Source organism: Botryllus schlosseri, chromosome 2 (genome assembly GCF_051294905.1).
Source record: "Botryllus schlosseri isolate E-star chromosome 2, Bs_hap1, whole genome shotgun sequence".
Taxonomy (NCBI): Eukaryota; Metazoa; Chordata; class Ascidiacea; order Stolidobranchia; family Styelidae; genus Botryllus; species Botryllus schlosseri.
The window spans coordinates 10642209-10658901 of record NC_137237.1 but is presented as its reverse complement, the minus strand read 5'-3'; the positions used below and the strand labels follow the sequence as shown (position 1 = coordinate 10658901).

At 41.1% G+C, this 16693-nt stretch overlaps 1 protein-coding gene across 1 annotated transcript in view; it reads left to right on the top strand.

Annotated features, from left to right (window-relative positions):
• The first annotated feature begins 789 nt into the window (after positions 1 to 789).
• The window catches only part of LOC145433474 (IQ domain-containing protein H-like), a 23129-nt gene continuing 7225 nt past the window's right edge, over positions 790 to 16693 (top strand). The window contains exons 1-12 of the mRNA XM_080310591.1: positions 790 to 964; positions 2751 to 2870; positions 5066 to 5284; positions 6882 to 7001; positions 7061 to 7168; positions 7909 to 8077; positions 11316 to 11486; positions 13343 to 13473; positions 13531 to 13781; positions 14746 to 14964; positions 15710 to 15827; positions 16067 to 16217. Coding sequence (XP_080166717.1) covers positions 914 to 964; positions 2751 to 2870; positions 5066 to 5284; positions 6882 to 7001; positions 7061 to 7168; positions 7909 to 8077; positions 11316 to 11486; positions 13343 to 13473; positions 13531 to 13781; positions 14746 to 14964; positions 15710 to 15827; positions 16067 to 16217 — 1828 coding nt within the window. The 5' untranslated portion in view covers positions 790 to 913. The remainder of the gene's footprint in view (positions 965 to 2750; positions 2871 to 5065; positions 5285 to 6881; positions 7002 to 7060; positions 7169 to 7908; positions 8078 to 11315; positions 11487 to 13342; positions 13474 to 13530; positions 13782 to 14745; positions 14965 to 15709; positions 15828 to 16066; positions 16218 to 16693) is intronic.

The following is a 16693-nucleotide window of genomic DNA, read 5'->3' as shown; positions in this document are numbered from 1 at the left end:
TGGAAAACTAAATTAGTTTCAGTTTTCTATGGACTGGACAAGTGGACTCTGGACATGGATAAAATAATGATAATATCATTGGAAATCCATGGCCAGACCCTCTGTTGGGGGGCTGCCAGTAAAACTGCACTCAAGCCACTGCAAAAACTACAACATAAAGTACTCCGAATCATAGCTAGGGCCCCAAAGGGGCCTGGCTGCCCATCCAACAAGTCGCTGCTGAAGAGATTCGGCGTCCTAAACATAGAAGATATGCGGAAACTAGAAATCGCCAAGTTTATGTATCAGTTCCACTGCGGTCGTTGCCCCGAATATTTCAATGACTTCTTTACCTCGGAATCAAAAGCGCACAAGTACAACACACGCGCGTCCACGTCGTCCAAATATCATATGATCGACCGAAAAGATCATCGCTCTATCAAATATGCCGGACCTGATGTGTGGAACAGTATCCCGCCGGCCATCCGACAGTCGACGAGCATGTCCACATTCAAGTCGAAATACAAGCAATTACTACTAAATAAATACAGTCCATCCTCAAGATTACCGGACCACGACTGACCTATCGATCTCGCTTCCCATGACATGCCGCCCTATTTATTGTCGCTTTCTTTTTCTATACTATCTACTACTACTGCTCCTTGTCGCTTCGACACCTTCCTGTCTTTTCATTGTATCGCATTTTTTGTGGTGTATTGAACTGATAAAATTGCTAATAAACCAATGATGATGATGATGAGACCCATTAAGTGCCACCTAGTGTCGGATTACAGTTGCCAAGCAGCAGGAGCAGCTGGTGTTGTTGTTGCTTTTGCTATTGTGGTGTACCCGCCACAGAAATAGAAATGGTGAAATTACATTAGCTGGAAGAAGAATATTCACAACAAACAATTCAACATTCAACAAGATAATTATGACGGAGTTGCAGCCAAGTCTGGAGAGTATTGGACATATTTTGGTCAAGGTAAATACCCTGCAACTGCAGCTGCAGTAGGCCGAAGAAGCCTGTATGGAATCGGACAATCGGTGTCGTGAGCTCACACAATTATAAATTTTTTTAATAAATTACTTTAACTTGGAGAATAATCGATGCTCACCTGCTATATTAGGCAAAACGTAACGAGATTTTAAGTGTATATAGATTACATGGATTATAGAAGGATATTCTGATTGCATATTTGTGGGGTCAAGTGTAGAATACGGCCAGTGATCCCCATGACCATCACAGATCACTGTTTCACATTACACCAACAAATGCTTCCCATGAACACATCAAAATAAATTGTTTTCTTTCCTGTGGCGTGACGGACTGACGGATATTAGGGTTGTCGGAGGGGCTATTAGGGTTGGGGGACCAGGGATGCTGGGAATATTAGGGTTGCCGGAGGTGGGATATTAGGGTTGCCGGAGGTGGGATATTAGGGTTGGGGGAGGGGGATATTAGGGTTGCCGGAGATGGGATATTAGGGTTGGGGAAGGTGGGATATTAGGGTTGCCGGAGGTGGAATATTAGGGTTGGGGGAGGTGGGATATTAGGGTTAGGGGAGGTGGGATATTAGGGTTAGGGGAGGTGGGATATTACGGTTGGGGGAGGGGATATTAGGGTTAGGAGATCTATATCCATCACCCCAACCTTAATCTTGGGATGGCCTAACCCCAGCCCCTCCGGCTACCCTAATATACCCCCAACCCTAACATACCCCTAACCCCAATCTCCCCCCTCCGGCAACCCTAATATCCCACTTCCGGCAACCCTAACATCCCACCTCCCCTAACCCTAATATCCCACCTCCCCTAACCCTAATATCCCACCTCCCTCAACCCTAATATTCCACCTCCGCAACCCTAATATCCCCCTTCCCTAATATCCCACCTCCGGCAACCCTAATATCCCCCTTCCCTAATATCCCACCTCCGGCAACCCTAACATCCCACCTCCCCTAACCCTAATATCACACCTCCCCCAACCCTAATATCCCACCTCCGGCAACCCTAATATCCCATCTCCGGCAACCCTAATATCCGACTCTCCACAGGCAAAATAAAAACAATTTATTTTGACGTGTTCATGTGAAGCACTATGAGTTTTGACATTTAATGTGAAACATTGATCGGTGATGGTCATGGGGATCACTGGCCGTATTCTACACTTGACCCTATTTGTGTACAGCGGGCCAGAGTGGAATCAGCGGCAACGGCACGCGCAACGTCACGCAAACATTTGCATCTGATCACGCCAATTATTGAATTATGCTGACGTCACAAAGCGATACCGGAGTTCAGATCCAGAATAAGGCGCTTGCGCTTTACTATCAACGCAAGCAAGCGTGGCATTTGCGCAACGGCGTAACCCTAGTCCGGCGTATACCAGGTCTATTTTAACACATTGTGTCGTTTGATAATTAATTCAGTACCGAATCAGAGCGAAAAATATTTCCGTCACGCGGATGAAATTTTCCAATCACGCGAGAAATCCGTCTGTCACGCACAACATGTTGTCGAAAACAACCACCGATTCCAGTCTGGACAGCGGGGACTTTAGCTAGAAATTACTCTTTCAACCAAAAGATTCGATATTCATGAAAAAATATGTTCAATATTCAAGTTTGGGACATACTTCAAGCTTCGTTAGTGAAGGGCTACCCGCTGGGCACTGGCAAAGACTTGAAACCAATTAAAAAAATTCTTTCTCCTATTTTGCGTATGTAGAGTGTAAGTACGAATTTTTACACCAATATGCACTCCATCAGGTACAGGAAGACCTCCAACGTGTCAAAAATCAAATAGCGAATGCCGGCGAAGATGCGCTACAGGGAATAGATCTGACAGCCATAGAGAATGCTATTCAAAGGACAGAACAGGGCCTCCAGGTATAGTGCTCGTTGTTGCCTTTGAGATGTTTGTAAATATAGTTGAATATATATATTGATTGAAAACACCAAAATTTGTATTCTTTTGTAATAAAATTGCGGTCATTGCGATAACTGTGTTGTTATGACTTCCTCCCTCTGGTATTGTATATTATAGGATGAATGACATAAATAGTAATAGTAGGCTTTTATATTTGTGTCCGCTCAAGACACACAACGTACAATGCAATACACAAAACACAATGATATGTAATGAACAGGTACAAGGATATCGAAACAACCAATTAATCTAATGTCCACTTCAGGTTCAGGCTAGTGCCTGATGTAACGGTATTCGATCTTGATATTTTGAGTGTCCTTCTTTAGACGCTTTTCCTCACTTACTTGTATAATATATAAAACAATATATATTAAGTCCTTCATTGGGTCTTTATATGGGCTTTTCTTTGCTAAGACACCATAAGATTTAGCAATTGAGGCAATGAGAAGCCCTGATTTTGATCAGGTTATGTATATGGGGAACGCTACGGTCCTACTTACCCTTTATGGCAAGGGTCGGCAACCTACGGCCCGCGGGCCGGATCCGGCCCGCCATGCGAAATCGTCCGGCCCGCGACATAATAATTAGTTATCACAAGAATACGGCCCGCCGCTTCATAATGAGTTTCAATCTGCAGTGCAGCGATGCATGAAAAAAATGCGGCATTGCTACGATATAATGGAAGCCTACATCGTATCAGTCTATTGTTACGCCATAAAACGAAGGTGGTTGAAGTAGGAGATGGAGATAGACTAGACTGGATCAGTGCTTATCAATCAGGTGTATCTCGCAACCGAAGGTGTTCCATGCTTTTTTAAAGGGCTAATCACTCTAACGGGGTGTGACAATAAAGGTGTTCTTCCTTTGCTTCAAAAGCGCTTGGAGCATCTCAGACGCAGTGACGGAATCTCAAACTATTCAATTATAGATAACTAGCCTCGTATGTTAGTTAGCCTGTCTATAGTTTGATTTTCCAGAAGGCATTGTGTGCCAAGACAAAAAAACCTGAATAGTGTTTTGGCCACAATGGTGAAAACTGTTAATATGATTTTTGTCTCATCAACTTAATCAGTTACGCCAGATATTACTAGAAGCAGAGAATCAATATAGCGATGTCATGTAGGCCTATATCTGTCATGGTCGCTCATTGAGTCGAGCAGCTATGCTTACACGAGTGTATGAACTGAGAAATGAGATAGCAACTTTCCTCGAAAATACAAATATCGCCGACTCATAATCTTGTAATCGAAAATGGGTATCTCATCTTGCTTTCCTGGTACATTTAACGTCACATCTGAACAAATTGAACTTGCAACTTCAGGGGGAAAACAACTACATACATGAGATGTTGAGGCGCATTCAAAACAAATCTGTGACTCTGGAAATGTCAACAGTACAACGAAAATTATGCTCACTTTCCTATACTGGAGGAGAGAAAACCTAGTACCAACACTACATTTGTAACTGTGATACGAAATTTAACTACTGAATATTCACCCGCTTTTCCGACATTCCTTCTCTACAAAATGGATTCTGACTATTCAGTACTCTGTTTAATGTGGACGCCAATACCATTGCCTGAAAATTTCAAATGGGCCTTTCTGAAATGCGATGCAGTTGAATTGAGTGACAAATTTCATACAAAGAGCATATCGCTGCATGACTTTGACAAAGAGTACGTTCTTGAAATTGGTCTTTATCCCAGCTTGACCAGCAATGCAAAAGAAATTGCATCGATTTTTGGAAGCACGTACGCATGTGAACAATAGTTTTGAACAATGAAATTCACCAAGAGCAAGCTAAGATCGGACCTCCATTTTGAATAGGGTCTGATTCTTGTTTCATCTGACTTGTTACCAGAAGTTGAAAACCTTTCACAAAGCAAGCTGCGTCAATTGTCGCAATTATTCTGTGTCGTTGAAGTGTAAATACATGTGTCTTCGGATTGGTATGATTGAGATTGCAGCAATGTAGGATAATATACCGAAGTGAGCGTAAAATATAGTAGGCTACTAAGAAAAAATCCGGCCCGCCAAAAGGTTGTACACCCGAAATTTGGCCCGCGACTAGCAAAAGGTTGCCGACCCCTGCTTTATGGCATCATGATCCCACTGTACAATATTATCGAAAACTGGTAACAACAACCTTTTTCCAGCAAAGAACCGACTTTGTTGTCAACACGATCAACAGCCAAGTTGCGACGCTGCCACCACTAGATGACATGAGCACCAGAGTTGGATCTGCATACTCTTCAAAGGCATCAAGGCAACTGGCCTCTCGAGCTGTGCTTCGACTCCCAAGCAGACCGACAGAAAATAAAGCGGAAAGGCCGGTCTTACATCCGTCCGTATATCATGACTCTCCTGGACAAAATGTAAGTGGTAGAATAGGTGATATTATATTTAATTATGTCACGCTACAATTGTTGTGATCAGACGTGGTCAATAACGATGTACTTCTACTTTTTCAGAGGACTGAAGTAGGTTCTGACTACTTGCACTAAGTATTTATGGTTTTAGGCTACTTCCACTTCTACTTCATGTTTTAGACGTTGAATTTTGTTGAAGTAGAAACTAGTTTGTGGGTATATTTGCATTACTTTTATTGGTGAAATTGTCATATCTGTGAGAAATAGCCCCTGTAACAGGGCAATTGAATATAATTTCGAAAATTACAATTGTTTTGCAGTTGCATTAGTCATTTTGCATTAGTCGCAAATGTGGCTGCTGCATTTGAAAGTATGCATCTACGATTAGCTGCCAAAAGTATGCGACCCCTCGACCAAATCTTCAAGTTGGAACTACTTCCTTGAGTTCTTTACAAAACTTCATTTTGTACTTTAAAGTTTTGAAGTAATTTGGACAGGTCTCAAAAATCGCTACATCTGCGTGTAATTGAATAGAACAAATTCGTGACGAGATAGCACAGTGGTACGTTCCACAGTTGTGACACCAATGGTTTGCGGGTTCTAATCCGATCGAGTTTGACTCCAGAATTCCTACCGAAGTGTTGGAGGTTTATCTAGGCTCCTCATCGCCACTTCATCCGCATAAGCCAGGGGCGGCCAACCAGTGGCCCGCGAAAAGGTTTTCAGTCGCTCGTGAGGTAATTCTTGAAATTCGTTATAACAACAACAAAAATAAATTACCCAGGTAATTTATTGTGAACTTGCAAGGCTAGCCATAGTTTGATTAGCCTGATCGCTAAATTTGGGATGTCGATGACTAAAATATATCAGTTCCAACGCATTTGCGTAGCCAGGGGCAGCAACATTTTTAGTAGATCTTCGTTCATGACCCTGACCATTGAGTAGAATATTTTGTGGCAGATTTCTCTTGACTTGATATTTTTTTAGCACTTTGCGTGATTTATTGTCACACGAATGCTTGCTTTTAGCATTGGTGCCTCCTCCCGAAAATTGAAAACACCCCCAATTGACAGAATTGAGTCGAACTATATTCGCAATTATTAGAGAATGTGTCGTCCAACATGCGTCTTTGCCTCTGCGCTCATAGAAAGATCAACGCCAAATAATCCTGTCCTTACCAAATGAGCCCAGCAGTAGGCTATATAGAGTCAACCCACAATATATGCAAGTAATATTGTTATTTTCCGAATTCATTCATTTACTTTAAAAAAATATCACGCTTGGCGCGGCTAGGACATAACTTCACACCGATTTTTCATGGCATAATTGTTATCGATTTTGACCCGTGGTAATATTAGTCTTGTTTACTCCATTACCTAATCCAATTCACCCCTATCGGATGACTAAAAAAGGACATCAGCATTCACGTGGCCAGTGCAATGGTTCGTAAATCTCATGTGGCCCATGGGCCGAAAAGGTTGGCCACCCCTGGCATAAGCGGTGTCTTGAAAAGCTACAGCTACAACTACAACAAATTCACTTCAACTTGAGTACGGATGCTGACTATGTTGACCACCTCTGGTAATGTCCGATGCTGTTTCAGATGCAAAAGAACCTAACACTGAAAGCATTATTGAACCCCGAGAATTTATTCAATCGAAATGTTCTTAATCGGTCCTACGGTATCGGCTTACCTCCCGTTCCCCAAGGACGACAGCCCAAGGTAAGCTGCAAGCGAAACGCAAGTTTAATTCGACGGGCTTCAGAAAGTTCAATTTCTAGTTGCAACCAATCAACGTCACACGAGGAAGAACCATCGATCATCTTTCCGTCTTACCGAAAGCCAATAGAGTTGACCCATCGCTTCCGCCTCCGGCAATTTCGGAGAAGGTACGTTTGCTTGATACTGCTTTTCAATGCCAAGCGTAACAGAAAAAAGTATATACCGACTGTCAAAAGTGCTCGGGTGAATATCTATCAAGACTAGTTATTTAGCATGACGTGTCGGATATGTGGTGTTCAACAATTGATTAACGCAGGTTAAGCTATCGGAATATTTCAATCCACTTGACAATATTTCAAACCTGGTACATTATGTGCTGGCTTCTGAAAGCATTCAAGTTGCAGTAGTGGAACATGTTGCAAACTGTATGTTATTGCGATTCCTTATCAATGAATTTAAATAAAAAATGAGTCTGTACCAATGGTTCTCAACCGCGTCAACTTTGCAGTACTTTTTTTTTAAATATAACCTTGCATGATAAGTAACAGCAGCTAATTCGTCATTAAATTGAATTCTTTGTTTCGAGTTGCATGCTTTTGTTGTACGGTAATTTCATTCTGGTTTAGTTTTGATTTTTGAAAGATAACCAGCCCGCCAACATTTCAAATTTTATTGGACCGCAACCGCAAAAAGGTTCAGAACCCCTGACCCATGCTATTCGTTGGTCAGTGCTCCTATTAAAAATTAGCGGCCCTCGTCAATACTTTGTATATCTATTCGGTGTAGTAACGACGCTTCAACTTGTGTCCCAATTTGGGATTAGTGCTAAATAGAAAACTACTCTATCTAAGTATCTGACCAGAAGCAGCTACACTGTAATGCTAAGACTTGTAACATTGTTTTGAAGGATGCAAGGAGAGGCATCCTGAGTCTTATCGAACGGGGCTTAATACCCCCAGCTGCCGAATTGACACTCGACCCCTCCCCGGTTCACCACAAGAAAATGTCGTTTCATAGCATGTCGGACATGAAAAATCTTCGTCAGCATATGCTCTCCGCCAGTAGTCACAACGCAGGTAATTTGGGCTGGGGGGAATGTGTGAAACTCCACATGACCAACGGATAGTCTGTGAAAATGCACCAATTGGCATAATTTCTGTGTCTGTTATGAGAATATTTTGTGAATAACCAAATTTAGACTCATTCAATCATTAGTTGGCCATGTTAACTAATTGAAATACTGTATATATCTACTGATGTGTACGCTACTCAAGTGGAACTAGTAATTCCATAATAGTGGAAGTAATTCTATAAATCTATAATTACCGTAATTTTCCATGTATAATACGCCCCCATGTGTAATACGCACCCTGAAAATGGCATGTTGATTCTGGGAAAAAGCCTGTACTCATGTACAGTGTGCACCAGGGTTGTGACCTAAGGTTCCGAGTCACAAGTCAATCTCACTTTTACAGTTTTGACTCGAGTCAAGTCGAGTCATTTTTCATTTAAAAAGAAAATGACTCGAGTCAAGTCGAGTCACCAAAAAATCGCGACTCGAGTCTGACTCGAGTCTGACTCGAGTCATTAAAACACTGGTATGCACCCTGCATCCGCAGTACATGAACAGTACATGCGTAAATGCCGATTATACAAGCTTCTCGTGTTGACGAACTTTCGCGTATGATATGTTACCGGCGATGGTTATGTTTTAGTATTTACAGAAATCGATTACGCACATTGAAGTCTGCTCGCGGCAATTCGATGTCATTCTGTTTTGCGATGTCACTGCTGAACAATCATGACATAACTATCGCTAATCAGTAATCATTATACACTTAACGGCATTGTCCCCAAACGATTGTAGATAGCAGCCAAAGCCTGCGAGGCCCGTGACGTGATAGTTCAAGCCTGCGGCGATATGTTGTGCACGAGGCCTATTATAGATGCGATTTCTCAGGCCAACGATTATATCATGAGCACCAGGCCTGTTGGAGATGCGACTGTTTAGGCCAGCGATTATATCTTGCGCACATGGCTTGTGTTATAGATGCGAATGTTCAGGCCTGTTGCTGAAGCGATAAATTAGCGAGGATCAATGACCTACTTTCGCTCGCGTACAAATCGCAAACCAACTCGGCAGAACATCGCGTGCTGTTGTGCAGCGCAGATGAATCTCGCTAATTGGCAGCGCGCAACATCGATAATACGAATTAACCCTTTCGCCGCGGGTGGATCCTAGAGGATCCATGCACAGTTTTTCACAAACACGCTTCAATCAATTAACGACATCTTGCGTTGTAGGGGTCATAAACGGTTGCAATGATCGTCTATAAATAGCGTTTGTCGATACGCATACGACCAGCTATATATAACCCATTGCCTTATGGCATAACCTGTTCAAAATGCAGATTGAATACAGAAAAACGTTTCCCACAAAATACAATGTGTAGCTCAGTTCGCCTGAATGAACGCTAATCTTATAATTCCTTATATCTTCCGTTCTACACGTCGTAAGCAGACACAGTTGTCGTTTTAGAGTAGTTGTTGATCGCAAGAGTTCATTGCAACCATAATATCGGGAATTAGTTGGATAGAACACGCTTCAAATTTGTGTGAAATAAAGCAATATTCTGTTACATGAAAAATGCTGCGCACGTATGAGCATTGCCGCATAAGGCCATATACATTCACTTACGATTGTCTTATACAGTTGAATGTTACACACATAGTTAGATGCAGTCCATAACACTTCAACAAGATCAGTATCACGAAGTTTGGTCTTATATAAGTTACACGACGCCAGTGCTAAACACTGCAGACATGGGTGTGTAAGTTGGCGCGAGTGTATGGTACTCGCGCCTGTAATAACAACATCATACAGACAGTTGAATCATACGTTTTATATGTTACACGAAGTTACTGTGGACTTCATTGAATAGATGTTGATCATATGCCCATATACTGACGAACCTGTATCGGACATTCGATGTGTAGAACACGTTTCAAATTGATATGAAATGAAGCAACAAGAGAAATCGCGCGCCTATGAGAAGTGTCAAACAAGGCAATATATTTACTTACGATGGCCTTGTGCAGTTGCAAATTGAACATTTTGTTAGTTATGTACGATCAATAGTATCTATAAGATCAGTAACATGGATTTGGACTTATATAACTGGACCAGGCAAAGCCAAATAAACACGAATTACATCGCGCGTTGCCTCTATCGCGATGACGTAATCAGCGGCGGCCGTGAGTAACGCTTATAACGAAAACTTCCCAGTCGCGGTGCGCTCGGCTGCGTAAAGATTTCAAGCTCAGTAATGTCTTGTTTGAATGCCGAAATTGATATGTAAGACAACCACGTGGTCATTCACCATGGGAAGGATTATGTATCACGTCACGTGAAAACGAAAAACAAATTTCTCTTTCACTTTTGAGAAATCGCGTAGACTGGTTTCAATATCATCGTCACCTCTCTCGCCTGAGCCTTCCGAGTAGCTCAGTTGGTTAGGCTGCTATTTCCTGATCACGGCGATATATTGGGCGTCGGTTCAAGTCCCGTTGTTCGCGTTTTATGAACTTTTTGGTTGATGCATTAAAATTTGGCCTGGAGGCCGACCGCGGGAGTAGGGTTAATGGGCACGATGGCTGAGTGTGATGCGCGATTGACAACAAACACGAAGAAAGGTGTGATTTCAAGTTTTAGTTCGAGCGAGATTTTTTTCAAGACTTGTTGTACCCATGCATAATGCGCACTGCCGATTTTAGGACAAAAAATCGGTAAAATTTTGCGCATTATACATGGAAAATTTCGGTATTACAAAATATAAGTAGCAATTTTCGGGACATGTCGAAACTGTTTAAAGTGGAAGTGGAAAGTGAAAGGGTATGACAAGTACTCAAGTAAGTGGTTGCAAAAAGCATGTATCTTCACAACTAACTCCAAATGACTACATCATAATCAAATACTATCTTCAAAAAAGATATTCAGTTATGCGGTTCTTTTGAAATTTTCACTCTTAAAAGTGATGCAAACTTATCGCAAAACGGCATTGTGATTTTCAAATTCCAAGGTGTAATAAGTGATTCGTTTTGCTTGAAAAACTGTAGTCTAGTAGAATTTATCTAAAAAGATAGCCACTCGAGTAACCAGTACAAGAACACAAAATCTATTTCAGTACTCCAAGAAAAGTAGAAGTGCTTCGTTACTATCCAACTCAGTACGTCAGCACTGAAAGTACAATCAGTCGCAAACCCAATTAGAAGTTTGCTAAATACCCCTTACCGATCAAACTTGTTTTACTGCAGAAGACAGTCATCATATGGCGTCTATCAAGCTTGACCTTTCCCATAATGATCTGGACGACAGAAACACAATTCGCGATGACACATCACAACGACTGGGCACATCTGATGACGTGGCTGGATCTCCAATGGGCCTTCCCTCTAGTGCCAATCAATCAAGGACACGGTCTGGCGGTTAGTAATTTTCTGTGTTTCTGTAACAGTGACGTTATATCATAGATAGTGCTGAACACAAAGATTCCAGTACTGAAATCTAAGTAGAGTGTCAATTGCAATGATTTAAGTCAAGTCGTATGAGTCGGGTTTTGATCGATCCTCACATTGGTCATGAAGCACTATGAAATAGTCTTGGTGCACAAATGCAAAATTATTTTGGATCGTATAGAACTGGAATCGTTTCCTTCGTGGTAGCATAAAAGATACATATCATATCATTATTGCTGTTTTCAAGTCATAATAGGTGGTTCTCGAATAGTCGACTCGACACTTAATATACTCGGCTTCGAATCTAATCACCTGGATTCTAGATTTTGCCCAGCTCTTCTAGTTGTACTTGAAAGAATTATTTTCCGGGCATTACCTTTTCCAAGGCATGCTTCTTATAGTTCTTGTCCACTATGCCGTTTCCATCCTACTCTATCTTGATGAGTATAGGATTTTCTGAGCGTAGAATAAGTCAATCAACCGTATGACTGATAATAATCGTTCGTTGTTTAAATAGCATCGTATCACTACGAAAAACTTGTCGAAATGACCTCGAGAAGTTACTTAAAGATGCATTGAACTTGGTGCATTGGTATGTAGAGAAAAAGATATGCTGACAAGCAATGTTCCCTCTAATTTTTGACAAGTCTGCGCACACTCACTAACTCACTGCGCAGACCCTTGGACAACAGTGCGTAACGACTAAAAAAAGGGTCGTCACTTAAGGTTTTTGTGCGGAGCTTAGATTTTCTGTGCGCAGAGACCGTGTCAGCACTGCGCACGTGCGCAGCTTAGAGGGAACATTGCTGACAAGAGTCAGGCATGATTAATGAGAAAACACAGGCATCATCTTATAAAATGTGCAAGCGATTAAGGACAGTAGGTATTGCATGAATATTTCAGAGATAAGATAGTAAACACGGGCTAGTCTACACTACGATACCAAGGCGATAAATATTACTAATCACTAGGGCGGTTTTTTTTTGACCCCAAAAAAAGAAAATTTTGACCTAAAAAATCAAAATTTTGACTTTTTTTGACCTAAAAAACTTGAATTTTGACCAAATTTTGACCTAACGTATGCAAATTAGGTGTTTTCCCAAATAATCTCAAAATTGTACCAGTTACCTACATTTCCGGTTGTAACTGGCTGTCCCAACAAAGTAGTTTGGCCTGAAAAAACGTTTTTGGCAGAGAAACAGGCAACTTTGTACATATAAAAAACAATATTTTAACGAAATCTGATCCTATGAAGAATTCCAGTGGTTGCAATACGTATTATGGTGGAAATAATTTGAAAAAAATTGTAGTACAACGAGAGATACTTTCCTATATTCTTGGGTAAAAAGTGCATGTCCTTACTTGCCAAGGACGTTCAACAGCAGCAGTTGTTGGTTGACAACACTCAAGTTGTGCATACACTACTGGTGACACACCATGTTGCTTCATTCTGACAATGTTGTCTATTACAATTTTTCATCATGCGCTTCTCAATATAAGAATGATGCCCAGTTAGGATATTGCGGTACGTTGACCATAATACCATGTCCACCTATTTGATTTATTTGACCGTTTATGATTCAGTATGAGCAGACAATTAGCCGTTTACAACAGTAGGCCTATAAAGTAGGCTACAAGCTGTAAAATATCAAATGATACGTTCACCGACAGCGCAAAATCTACGATACAAACAAAATACAGACGTCAAAAAAATTTTGACTTTATGAACAATTTTGACAAATTTTGACCTAACGCTACAATTTTGACAAAATTTTGACAAATTTTGACATGTCAAAAAAAAACCGCCCTACTAATCACAATTGCAGGCACAAGATCTCCTCAGGTTCGATCAGTTATGATTCACTCTCCGATATTATCACACCACAAGTCTGCGAATTCGCTCGTATCCCGCACACCATTAACGTTAACGACATTTGAAGCGCCTCTTCAAATCATGGTACGTTCCGAAGGCGACCGCGCGTAGCGAAACCAGCTAATTCCAGACTTAATCCAGGATCACCCGCAACCCCCACCCGTGACCCCCGCTCTCAAAGAAGAAGGGTCGCAGCTCGTGCCAGTGTCGGACGGATACCAATTCAATCTCCGCGACGGCGCTCTTCTCAATCCGCCTACCTTGGACCCCGAATTCGCTGCGTTCAGGCAACGGTATTTGTTAAACTGGGGGCCGATCATCACGATGCTGGGAAGACTTCAAAGACTATTGTGTGACTACGCAGTACCTGTTGCTAGAGTGCACGGTGACAGGTATGGACAGTTTTCTTGAATTTTGTAAAAGAATTTTTTGTAAAAAAAATTATTGGAATATGTGGAGGCCTGATTATATGTACGCAGAGATTGGCAAAGTAGATGTAGCACCCTGAATTTATGCTCAATTACAGGTACGAGTAGTGATTTACCAGACGTCAAAACGACTACTAATAGAAATAGAAAATGAAGGGCTTGAAATTACTAAAGTAATAATTTTCCTAACTATTTTTAGCAGTTAATCAGAGGTAGCTAATCTCGAAATTGCAAAGTACATCTTCGTAATTTGCATGTGATGACTAATGACACGGCAAATAGGTGCAATTTTCTAAAATACAGTCAGTTACTGTGATACTAGGCCTATTCTGGCCAGTCGTTGTTACAAATTCCACTCTACTTTACAAAATTCTAAGTAAGTAGAAGTGGAGGTAGTGTAAACATGATGACTTGGTTATCTGCTGTACGACTATTATAGATTAATAGACTCGGGCTCATTTATTCGGCACAGCTGGCAAAAATCAATCCAACATGGATTTGGCTCCAGTTGGATGACCCTGGTCACGAGATTCAGTTGACACTCAGTCAATGACAATGAGTGTCCTGGAAAAATGTAATTCATAGAACAACCTAATCATGTATTATATTGTCTTTAATAATTTCTTTGAAGAGCTTCTTTGAGGTACAGAACTTACAATTGAATAGTATTTTCATATTGAAATGAACCCGAAAATTTTCGACTGACATTTTTCAAGGGTAATCGTCAGCAACAAGTAGAGAATTGGATAATTTTTGGCACATCTCTAATCCCTGTCTGAATCTTACTACAACAGAAACTTACTTTTCATTTTTGTCTAAGATACCCACTACAATGCTTCCATCAAAATTATGTCTTTTTATCATTGATGAATGCAGATCTGTTCTTTTCTCGAATTGTACATTGTAACAACTGATTTCTGAAATGCAGATTTGTCGAGCTGGCACATGAGTACGAAATGGAATTCAAACCAACGCATCAAGAACTAATAGAAACGCTGGAAAATGCTGAATCTGTCGCCAAGCTGATGGCTGTGCCGGGTCAGAGATTTCGTGGTACGGATGGAACGAATGTTGCCGCTACAAAGATTCAGGCTACATGGCGGAGATACCGTGCTCGCAAAAGCTACTTGATATACAGGAAACAGAGGTGATAATAATCTCTGCCATTTCTTGGGTCTTTGTAATTATGCCTATATAATGTTTTAATTACACCTGAAAATATCGTTATATTACACATCTTTGGACGGTTATTAAATATATAAGCATCCTAAATAAGTATTCACCAACACACAACAAGGCAACATCTCTTATAGTATTGTAAGTATAACTACGCAGCGCATGATATGACTTTGGGGCCACGACTTTGAGCCACCTGCTATCCTGGACGTTATTCTTTGTTCAGTTCGAGAGCAGGTTTGTTTCATATATTTTGGAGACTCATGAAATTTGGGCGAAATTTCAACAAGTTTAAAGTAACCTAGTTATTCTACCGACAAGATAGCATAATGGTGGAGCGTCTGGCTACTTGATCGGTAGGTCGTGGGTTCAACTCCTTGCCGGGTCAGACCGAAGACCTGATTAGTAACACTGGTATCCATGGCTTCCCCGCTTGGTGCTCAGTAGTACCGGGATAACATGGACCGGTGGTGCAAGACTTAGAAAGCCTTACAAGGCTATTTCTGCACCCCCCTTGTCTAGAGGCATATGCACATCATGCACTCATGGTATGCATTAAGCACAGATCGTGTGTATGTATATCATGAGTCGGTGTACATGCCGCAAAAACATCAAGGACAAAAATATAATACGATCTATCCTATTTTACGCTGTTTCTGCTTGTGTGTGGAAAGAAATAGAGATTATGTGGGAACAACGTTGAATATATTTGTTAGGTGGGCCGCAGGAGTGATTGCGATATCTTGGATATTGCACGTGCGCATGACACGGATGAGAAAGCAACTGAAGAATATCAGAAGAATGCAAACTGAAAACTTTCATGCACGATCCAAGGTATGACTACCTTATGTCAGTTTGATTCGGAGATGATCAGTAACTAACTACTTCTACATTTTACGAAAAGTAACGTACTATCATATCTGAATGTTTTTGATTTGAGTCTTTATTTGAGTCATATTTCAATAGCAATATCTTCAAACCACCGTGATAGGGACAATCCAGCAGCCTAGTCTCGGGCAGCAATGGGGCGCCCCTGCTTTAGAGACACGTACCAATTGTAGTTCTACTTCCAGACCCTGGCTTCTGAGTGGACGAAAATCTGCTCGTCGCGCCGCATCGTGATTCATATCCCTTCTCTCGGCTATCCGTCTCACGTACGATTAGGCGTTCCGCATTTTGACAGGAAACAAAATGCGCAAATGGGAAGGTTGTGCGAATTGAGAGGTACGGTCAGCAGGGTTTGTGATTGTTTGATATGTCATAATGATATCATAAAGTGCGGTATTTTCGACTAGGAATCAGCACATTCGACACTGTTCCTGCCCACGCTTTTGTTTTTTGAAATTAAATACGTATTGTAGGAAGTTTTCTGCTTCCGTATTTTCAGAGGTGGTCAGTAACTGGTTCGTCTATTGCACTGCTTAGTCAAGTGTTAATGTTTTCAGACTACTTCCTCTCTTAACAGTTTTTGATGCCAAACTGCTTACTTTTATACTTGGGTTTTTGTACAGTACAAATGTGAAGAAAGTGGTTTTTGATGGGTTTGCATCATTTTTGTGAGTGAAATTATCATAACATCTGGGCGGAATTGCTCTATTTGTAGTGCCATCGGTCATTTTTCAAAGTTACGAAAAAACACTCATCTTGAAATTTTTAAAGTAATCCCCTCCGATTTACTACTAAAATATGCATCATCTCGA